Below are 10,567 nucleotides of genomic sequence, written 5' to 3' on the forward strand. Positions count from 1 at the left end.
AGCTGCCTGTGGCTCCTGCTCCTGGTCAGGGGCTCCCGACACTAAGACGCATATAGTCTCCTCTACAGAAATAACCAGTGCTCATGCAGGTTTTGTTCCCCCCACCCTCTCCCCTCTGACTGATGGGGACCCCCACCCCACAGGTGCCGTCCCTGCCATCACTCTAGCTCTGCAGGACTCATCTTCACTCTGGCTCTGCAGGACTCATCTTCTCAACCTGAGAAGGGTAGCGTGTCCCCGAGCAACTACATCCTCAGTGCCGCCACCTGGCAAAACCAGCCCCAATCTAGATGGGCTGACAGGAGAGGAGCCTGCTTTCATTTTGTCCTTTGAGCACTGAACCTCCAAAAGCTCGTTGGAAACTAGGGCATCTCGGAGCCTTGGGACAGCGCAAGAAAACTGTTTTATGCAGAGAGCCTCTTGCTATCTCATTGTGCCACTCATCCTCACTTCAGTCTGATGTCCTACTTCTGACTCAGCCTGAGGCAAAAGGAGTGAATGGGAGAAGAGACAGCAAGCAGGGTTATGGGGATCAAGAGTGGGCACCACCACCTCTCAACACTGGCCAAAGGAGGAGGTAGCAGAGGTAGCAAGGAGGAAAAAAGAGAGGAAAGGAACCCCCCAGCACTCTCCCAGTACCTGGAAAGCATCCGGGCTGCTGGCTGCTGGAGAGAGCTGCATAGACTGGCGGCGAGACTGAGCAGAGTACTCTGAGTCCAGTTCAAAATCAAAGGGATGGACAGACAGCAGGCGCTTTGTCTTGCGCATCTTAGTCAGCGTAGGAAGTGCAAGAAAGGAAAATTCACCATAAAACACAATCGACCTTGAAGAAAGGGGGAAGGAGTGCCCTTGTCTCCCTAGTTTGCCAGAATCCGCACAGCCCAAAGCAAGGCTCCTGCTTTGTGCAGAGAAAATTTGGGTCCAATGTTGTCCTGCTTGCAGGGAGCCAGGTATATAGGGACAGCGTGTGCTTATGCTGGAGCCAAGGAAAAGCGGGTTCCTGATTTCCACAGTCTGGCTCAGGACTGTGGCCACGAGCAGAGAGTGAGAAGCTCTCTCCTGCTTTATAAAGGCACCATGGGAAAGCTGAGCCAGGTTACAGCTCAGTGAGAGATCCAGGAGATGCTTTTGAGGACTGAGGCATCTCCCTGTCTTCAGAGAAGGGATGCCGTGGGCAGATCTCCTCAGATATTTGGGAGGTCATCATCCACCTGGGGGCAGGAGCAGCTTGTACAAGCCTCTAAGACTTCAGAAGCAGATCAAAATGAGTTACCAAGTGTGTGAAAGGCAGCACACACCCGTAGCCGCAGCCTGAGATGGTATGTATGTAACAGCATGTATGGAACCATACCAGCATCTCAAACACACTGGCAGATTCCACACGTGCTTCAAGGATAAATACACTCTTCCCATCGGGCTTCTTAATCTGCATTTCAGTCCATACACGGAGTCCCAGAAAAAAAAACAACAAAAGCTGCATTTTGCTACTCTACCAGGTATCTCTTTTTCTCGTAAAAAAACCCAGGTGGGTTCTCATTATCCAGGTAGGAGCTGGGACTTTCATATTAATTAGGGACTTCTATACTCTCTGGAGTGGGTCTTTTATTCCAGAGGGCAAGTATCTCTGAGTTTACTGCCTTGGCTGTTTCTATGCAAACTGGGAGAGGGGCTTATCTCGGTGAAGGAAAAGAGAGAGAAAGACCCCATTTTGAACGTGACACAGAAAGCCACCCCCAGCACCAGCACTGCCACCACTACCCAAGACAGACCAGCAGCAGCTGAGGGCGCAAAGTGGGGCAGGAGGGAACCCAGACCAAAATGCTTACTCTGCTGTAGCACTCTGCTTCAGCTCCACGAAGGACATCGTCTTCGTCATCGCTGTCGTCCCCAATGCCACCACTGGTGAGGAGCTGGCATTCACCTGGAGGGGAGACAATGGCACGCTGTGTATGGCCAGCTCCCACACCCCGTTCCTGGGGGAGGTGGTGGTCCCCGCCGTGGCAGTCACACCAATGCACCTGTAGGCGAGGCCATGCTTCTTACATGGGGTAAAAGGTCTGGATTACAAATGCCTCCCCACATTTTATTTTTATTTTTACTTTGCACACTGCACCATGGCCAGTAGGTTGCACAAGTAAAGGGAAGGGGACAAAGGATGGGAAACAGATGGGAACATCTTAAGGTAGCCCCAGTGCTGCAGCTGGCACGCAGTGAATGCAGTCTAAGGTCTGTATGGGGTGCAGCTCCCGGGCATTGCCGCAGACACCCACTCTTGGCGTGTGCTCTTGCAAAAGCTTGGCTGGCCTCTCATTGCTTCCCCTTCCAGTTGGGCACCACCACAGATGCCATAGTGGCCACCGCAAGAAGGTGAAGGACACCCGCACCACAGAGAGCGCCGTGAGGTCAGCCTGGGTGACTCCAGTGTCTGAAGGCACTACAGCTCAGCTCGATATGGCCCTGCCTCCACTACTCACAGCTGCCCTCAGCCAGTTCTGCTATCTATCAGTGACCTGTTCCTTTCTGGGTCCCCATCTCTGTGCCCAGACCACTGCCAAGCCCAGCAGCAGTCCAAAGCCACACCGAGTCCAAAGTCAAGGTAGACAAAATGGGGTGGAGCGAATCCTTCCTGCAAGGGCTCCTAGGGAACACAACCTCAAGGCACAAATTCAGTGGATTCCTTCAGAATATGGCCAGCTTTAAGTGCATTGAGATGATGAGCACTTGCAAGCTTCAAGTTTAGCACATAACTAAGAGTCCGGGTATATCCGAGTCTACCCTTGGAGACCCCAGGTGTACCACAGTGCAAGACATGAGCGTTACAGTCCACCTCCACCACCATGGAGAGTTGTCCACCCTGGTCCAGCCACACCAACCTGTGCTGGAGTGCCCATAGCCAGAGGGTATGAAGCGAAAAAGACTTTGGAAACCTCTCTTGAACTGTAAGCCATGTGCTGCAATTCTCTTTGTTACTTACTGTTAATGTCTGGCAGGCTGTAAACTCTGTCATGAAGACCTAAATGAAAAGAAAAATAGTGGGGAAAAATAAGCAAGCCCATTTTCTCCAGGTACCTCGCAGAGAACAAGCCTCAGAGCTATGGTTAACCGGAATTCTTGTTCTCTAGCCATCACAAGGCACAATCACCAAAAAGGCTCTTTAGAGAGAACAAAACAGGCACTTGGTGACAGGACTTGACTTTTAAAAGAGCTTATTGCCACCACCTGATGCAACACACTTGATGCAACACACCTGGGGGTGCAGCAGCGGAGGAAGGCATGACCAACAGCAGATGGCCATGGAAAATGCAATGGTCTGATGTCATTCTGCTGTACCTCCTGCAACCAGAGATACATCCCAGGAGGAGACGCTTGCTTGCTTGAGGGTCAAGCCAATTCACTGGTGTTAATGAAGTAATAACAACAACATTATCTCTTTTTTGACAAAGCCATCAGAATCTCAATTTAAAGAAGCCTGAAGCACTGTTATCCTCACGCTTGATTTGGTTTTTTCTCGGATTGTCCTTTCCGCCTGGTCTGATGTGCTTTCAGACTGAACGCTATATAAATTGTCTCTCGGTCCATTAATTTTATATTCAATGCCTCTACTCTCCACGCTCTTTCTGATATTCCTGCTGTGAGTGGTCTGGATAAAAGAACGATTGGACCAGTTGAATTGGCTCACGTCTATGGTATTTGGGCAAACTTTTCTGTGGCTCCTCAAGACGGGAATAAAATCCACGCTGGTTTTCAGAGGCAATAGGCAAAGCAGTGCAGGAGCTGTACGAGTGCCAACTAGCAGCTACCCGGTAAATAATACTGTATTAACAGCTTTCAGCATATGTTTATGCGCTATGGGACCAATTTCAGAAATACCAAAGATCCATAAACTCCGAAGAGCATAGCTAGCATGCCAGCTAACTCACTAATTTTGCTACGGTTCTCTCAGTGCCAGAGCATCATCAGATTAACTGGAAAAATCATTAGATCGTGGGAAGAAATGAGTGCTGGCTTTATGCAGCCAGCTGCATGTTTTGGACCCGCAGGTTAAACTTGGGTTAATTTCACAAGCTCTCCCTTGTGACGAAAAGAGCTAAAAGAAAGAAAACCAAGAGCCATTGCTCTTACGTACTTACAAACTGCAGGACATGAGACTTTTAAAACTAAGCGCGAGATGTTCTCCAGTCTGTGGGAAAACCTTAAACATTAACAGAGGAAAAAAAAGTCCACCAAGAACATCTGCTCTGCTGCTCCCAGTGTGAACACACCGCATTGAACCTCCTCTTCCTCCCCAAAATGGTTAGCACAGTCTCGAAACCACGTGGGGCTCAGAGGGGCACCAAGGCTGATGTTCCTCCCTTGGTGCACATCCCGATGCCCAGACACCCCACGCACAGCAGGGTAGGAGAAACCCCAGCGCTCCTCCTCACCTAGAAACGTGGAGTTCACCCCTTGCCCTGGCTGCAGCCGGCCGTAGAGGGACTGCAGCACTTTGGCACTTCCAAACCTCTTGAAACGGGATCGCACGTGTTCGTAGTACCACTCCAGGGAACCGATCTTCACGATCCTGCCCAAAAAGAGGATGCGCATAGGGGTGAGACAGTCCAGCCAACTCAGGGTGACGAGATCCTCACCCAGAAACCACCTCTTGACAAAAACACGGCCTGGTTTCTAACCAGCATAACTGGTTTTTAACCAGCATAAAGGCATGCCGAGTCTGGGCGACTCTTCTTGAGCTTCAGCCCTGAAGGATCGCCTTGCCCCTCGCCCTCCATCGCGGGAGCGGTACCTGGAGAGTCGGCAGGGATCGCAGACCCAGCCCTGCTCCTTCTTGTTGTAGCGGCTGCAGTTCTTGCAGGTGTAGAAGTGGCAGTCCAGGCACTGGCGCTTGCTGTTCAGCAGGAACTTGAAGGGCTGGAGGCAGTGGACGCAGTGGGTTTCGTTGAGGTGGGATTGATTCGTCAGAAATTCTCTCTTGCTGCTCTCCCGGTCGATCTTGCATTTCAGCTCCCTGCGGAAAACAGCCCAAAACACGGGAACTTGGTTTTGTTAGCATCTCGCTGCAAACTCTCACGTGGCAAACCCCGTCATGCTTCCATCATTTCGGGAACAATTTTCTAGGGAAGATCCAGGGTCCCACAGCTCATGGGAACAGCTGTAGGGCAAATCTAATAAATAACATATCACAAGTTAAATGGGCTGAGCGAAGGTGGCGGCTTCAGATTCAGGGCAGGTTTACTGTACATTAGGATCTGCCACTGTTAAATTTAAGATTAGATTTGGTTGTGCCAAAACCTGTACCGTTTGCTTCACCGGGCATTCATTATAAATTCTAGGAACCTCGGGAGAGCGGCTCTTGAGGTCTCATCTGCATCCCAACCCAACCCAATCTCTGAGCCTGTGGTCCAGCTGGGAATTAAAAGCTTTCTGGAATTCTCAGTTTAAAAAAAAAACAAAGCAAACCAAAACGCAATCAGAGTAAAAAGGATTAAAAGGGGTTTTGATCCAGTCCTTCAGTGCTAAATGCAGCACAGACTTTTGTTAAGGACAGAAGCGGTGTGCAGCGGGGCTGTTCAGAGGACAGCAGCTGGAGGAAATGCTCGTGATGGTCCTGTGAAAATGCTTTCACAAGAGCTTTCCATGCCAGCACAAGCACTTTCCAAGAGCACCTTCTTCTGGCAGCCCATCGCTACAGGCTCCCTTTGCCATCCAGACCCGGCCGGTAGAGCGGGTCCCCACGTGGGAAGGTGCCGAACCCCCAGCCACAGCCAGGGACAAACACTCCGTCCGAGCCGGCGGGGGCCTGCTGGGCTACCCAAAGGCTTTCTGTTTGTTCCCCATGCCACACACCACCTCAGGTATGTTTGCCTTTGGGGCTATGGCTGGGAGGCAATGTTTGACTTGTAGGGAAGGTCCTGGAAGGTTGTTTTCTGTCTAGGCAGGGTTAGGAAGCTACGTTTTCCAGAGCAGAAGCCAACCTGGGCAAAAAAAAAAATCTCAAGTAATCAGGTTTGGAGGCTGTTTCAGGAAAACGGCGTGGATCACAAGGCTTCTGGTGATGTTCCTGGTGCCCCCCAGCCGCTGGGGAGACAGGCTGACGCCGGGGTGACCACAGCAGGAGCCTCGCTGGCGTGGCAGCACGGTGCCAGGACGGCCACGGGAGCAGCGGTGTGGCTGCTGGTGGGAACAACGCGAATGTCAATCTAGCTAATCTCTGTTTAACCAAATCAGTTTGCACGTTAGGGATCAGCTCTTGATTTGGGTTTTTTTTGTATTTTTTTTTGTTTGTTTGGTTTTTTTTTCCAGTGGGAGCCTTTTATCGCCAGCTCGCTGCCAGCACACCAGGCTGCATTAGCTCTTACACTGGGGTGACACCAACTTGCATTAACGGAGGCTCTGGGACATGTACAAATCAGTATAAAGAATGAACTGGGCGCCTAAATATTCATCCATTCAGCCGTCCTAGCAGCGTTTCTAGTGACCTAGTGCAAATGTTCAGCAGTAAATTTATATGTGGCTGCTAAAGACAAACCCCCCAAGAGAAAACCCTTGGGTTGCTCAGCGTTCCTTTCCCACTCCTGTGCTAAGGCTGTTTCCAACAGGAGCTGCTCTTTCACTGGACTGCTTTTTCTGGTTCCCGGAGAGCGGTTGGATTCCTTCACCTCCCCTCCCTCGCCCACAAGACCTGCTGAAGGGAGGACAAGTCTCCGCCAAACCAGTTTAAAACCTGCAGGAACCGCGCGCCTCCCATCTCCTCTTTCCCTGCTCTCATCACGGCAGAATGCACCAGTGGCGGTGGGACGCCAAATTGCGGTGGGTTTGGTCCAGCTGATCTCCAGGAGAGATGCGGGGAGCCGTCCCCCCCAACAAGGGGGTTGCTCTGAAGGATGTTTATGGAAGGAAGCCCGGAGAGACCCCCACAAAGTGGCCATTATTAAATTTCTCGGGCAAAGAATTACCCTCGCATGGCTGTGCAGTTTCTGGCCAGCTGAAGCCTTTGTCCATTGTCGGTGAATAGAAAATAGAAAAGAAAATGCAAAGAAGCAGCAGAAAGGGAAGAAAAAGACCAAGCTGGAGGGGGGGAACATTTCTTGCAGGCTTGCAGGTTGAGACAAGCCCAGTGAATAGAAGAACAGAAATGAATAGAAAAGCAAATGAGGATGGTCGGCTGCAGGGTCTCCCCTAACTTCCCATCATGTCCCAGCTTGTTACAGGCAGAAAATGCTCACGCAGCTCCCAGTCCAGCATGCAGGAGCGTGGCAGACCTTCCCAGACTGGTGGTCTGGTCTATGCCAGGTATTAGAGAAATACCTGATGTATGGCCTTAACTGAGCCCACGGAAAGAGGCGAGCAAGCCTTGGTCCACGTGTCACGCTCTACCGTTGATATTTGGGAAGTGCCGGGCACTGCTGGGTTCACGCCAGCCCTCCGCGGGGAAGGATTAAACAACAAAATTTAAAAAAAAAGCCATGACTGCTGGGACAGAGGGAAAGCTGCTGAGGGAGATGGCAGCCAGGGGTAGAAGCACCCTGGGACCTTCTCCCTGTCTTGCACCTCCCATGCCATGGCACTCAATCTGGGAGCCTCCTGGGCATCCGAGTGGACCCAGACAAGCCAGTCTGGCGCCAAGGTCAAGTTTGTAAGGAATTCACCTCGCCCACTGCTTTGCTGCAGGGCACAGCGATGTGGGTCCCCACCTCCTTCCTCCGGGCAGAGCTCAGATCCATCACAAGGGAAACATTCACCCTTTCCAGGGTGATAATTTTTCTAAATGCCCCCGTCTGATCTCCATCCTGCACTTCAGAGCCACCAGCAGAGGCAGGCTGGAGTTGATGATACTGAATTATCTCTGCCTCCCACGCAGGCTGGTTTTTCTTAGGCAAAAAAATAATCAGGAGGTTCAAGAATATATGACTGAGAGCTTCTCGTGGCGAATGGTGTAAACAGAGAGGCTCCCACACAGCCTTGCATGGAAACCCATGATGGCAAGCTTTTGGGGGATGGTTCGACGGCTCAGATGCAGATATCCCAGTTGAAGAAGGAGAATTCTCACCCCTCACTTTGCCCATTGGATCTGACTGAGAAACCAAGGAGGTCCTGGTCCCCAGGCATTGCCATGCCATCGGCACCAGCCCCGGCTCACAAAATGCAGGGGTAGGAGGGTAGGAGGGCTCAGTGGGAGAGGAGCACTGCCCAAACCCGGCCTGGGAGCAAGGGCCACCCCTTGGGATAGTCATGAGAACTTGGCCAGACCCCCAACAGGGACACTGCAGCTTCTTGAATTGAAGTTAAGAAATTATGAAGTTCAACACCTGACGTAGTTAACGAACAAGACCTAAAACCCCATGATTTCTCATGCTCAAAATCCAGCCTAATCCGGCTGAACATTTTTTAAACAGCACTTCTGTCAAATGCCTTGTTAATAAGAACCTAGAGGATACATCCATTTGCTGCTCCGGTGATTTTCAATCTTTTCCCAGTCTGTAGCCCCCTAAAACTTCCCCAGGATGGCACAGCCCCCTGCACAGCATATTTAAGGCTACTACAGTAGCTTTACTACTTCTCTCAGTCATTTTTCCAGGATCTTTCAGGAGTCTGTGGACTTCCAGGACCCACTGAATCACTGAACACCCTTCCTGCCCTAAATGCACAAGAATCATCACACGAAACAAAAGCAAGGCAGCCAAATCCCATCCTTTGCCCCTAGGTAAGGTCTCTCCGTGGGAGCCACGCCAGCCTCAAGCCCCACAAAGGCATTTACTGAGCAGGGGAGCAGATATTTGTCTCCCCAAACCGCCGTAGCGACACCCATCAGCATCGCCGCCAATGGCGCGGCGCCAGTTTGCACCTTTGCAGCCCCAAAATGCGTCACCTGGCCGCTGATAACGTTATCTATTAACCGCTGTGTGTGATTTTCACAGCCAGCTCCTGGCCGTTCCTCCCCGCCGGCAGCCTCAACGCCTTGCTTTATTCCCACAAGCCCTATGCAGCAGGACGTACAGGGATCCGCTGCGGCCCCTTGCTTGCACCCAACCTCGCAGAGCCGAGAGCAGATACTCACTCCAGCCGTTCCTCCTCTTTTTTCCGCAGATCAAAGTCCCGTTGCACGACTTCCCAAACGTGCTTGGCCTCCTCGTCGGTGAGCTTGGAGAGGTCCAGCTTCCTCCCCATCTTGTCCCGGCAAGTCCAACCCGCTCCCGTTACCCGCTACGCCGAGTGCCGGCTCTCCCGTACCCGGGGATGCTGATGGAGGGGGACGAAGAGCTCGGCCCCAGCGCCGTGGCTGCCCGCAGGAACGGGCAGGGGCAGAGCTGCGGGCAGGCCAGCCGGCTCCTCGCAGCACGGCAGCCAGTCTGCCGGGTGAGCCTGCCCGCCGAGACGGGCGGCCAGCAGGACTGGCGCGGTGCCTATCTGCGGCGGGGACTCCCCGTCAGCCGGGCGGGCAGCCCTGCCTTCCCCCGGGGTCCTGCCCGGAGCCGCAGGCAGCTCCAAACCTCCTCTGGATCGGCTGCCTGGGGTGAAAGGAGATGTTTACTCTCAGCGGAGCTGCCTGTTTTATGCAGGGTGCGCGAATCAAACAAAACCTTCCAACGCCACGGGGTTTGGGAGGGGGCTGAGCATCCCTGGGAGGAGCACACCCAGGGGGACCGGCTCCATCAGGATGGGTCCTGCCCCGCCACCAGCCTCTGCTCCCCTGCTGCTCGCTCCCTGGCTCTTTTTTCTGTGCCTAATCTCATTAAACCGTTTCCCCCCCAACCCCCGCCAACAACTTTCTAAGGAAAAAGCGAGAGCATCTGGCTGTCCCCCACGAGTATTGCCACACGGGGGGCTGGCCCCCAGCATTTGCTGACCGCCGTCACAGCGATTCGGGAAGCTGAGCTTTGCTTGCAGCAAACAGCTTAATTAGGACACAACGCTGCCCTCATTTACAGTTAGCAAGAAAAGATGGTTTCATGGGATTTTGAGAAAAATGCTAAACACGTCACATACCCGAAGGGGTAGATATTGCAAGAATCCAGCTACCAAAGCTGCTCCCTTGGTCAGTAAAACGCTCCCTGTGTGTCTGGGCAGGAATTCCCCGCACCTCGGATGTTAAAAGAAACCTGTTTCTCTTCTTCATCAGAGCAAATATTGATACTAACCACACTTTTTTTCTTTCCCCTGACAGGTAGCTAAACAGGGAGTAAGACGGCAAGGCAGAAAAGTATTCTGCCTGGTGGGACCAGCCTCGCCGCTGCTCGGACACTGCAGGGAATTATCCACCCCAGTAACTCACTTGAAACAAAGATTAGATTAAACCCTACGAGCGGAGCCAGGAAAGGATTTTGAATTCAAACTTGGGTGAATTTTGTGTGGAGAAGGTGATGATTACAGATGCAATGTTGAGCTTGGGTATCAGGAATGCGTGATTTTCGCCGGAAGCCAGAAATGGATTTCTAGCTCCTCTTCCAGTGGAGCTGCGATCCCAGCAAAAGCAATTAGTTTATGGGCAGGAGCCAGACATCAGTTGAGCTGCTCCTTATGTAAGCGTATTTGAGCGCCCTTGTGCACCCCACTGAATCCGAACAGCGGA

The 10,567-nt window shown here is 52.2% G+C and overlaps 1 protein-coding gene across 6 annotated transcripts in view; it reads right to left on the reverse strand.

The window, feature by feature from the left end:
• Nucleotides 1–9,316, reverse strand: part of MLPH (melanophilin) — a 28,920-nt gene extending 19,604 nt beyond the window's left edge. For 3 of the 6 annotated variants that reach the window (XM_054210232.1, XM_054210230.1, XM_054210229.1), the window contains exons 1-5: nt 9,056–9,218; nt 4,784–5,005; nt 4,425–4,561; nt 2,975–3,013; nt 1,827–1,921 (exon numbers count right to left, since the gene is read on the reverse strand). In XM_054210232.1, coding sequence (XP_054066207.1) covers nt 1,827–1,921; nt 2,975–3,013; nt 4,425–4,561; nt 4,784–5,005; nt 9,056–9,165 — 603 coding nt within the window. In that variant the 5' untranslated portion in view covers nt 9,166–9,218. Of the gene's footprint in view, nt 1–639; nt 769–1,826; nt 1,922–2,974; nt 3,014–4,424; nt 4,562–4,783; nt 5,006–9,055 lie in introns of all 6 variants that reach the window. The other 3 variants (XM_054210231.1, XM_054210228.1, XM_054210233.1) reach the window with 2 other exon arrangements.
• Nucleotides 9,317–10,567: the final 1,251 nt, after the last annotated feature.

Source organism: Rissa tridactyla, chromosome 7, assembly GCF_028500815.1.
Source record: "Rissa tridactyla isolate bRisTri1 chromosome 7, bRisTri1.patW.cur.20221130, whole genome shotgun sequence".
Taxonomy (NCBI): domain Eukaryota; kingdom Metazoa; phylum Chordata; class Aves; order Charadriiformes; family Laridae; genus Rissa; species Rissa tridactyla.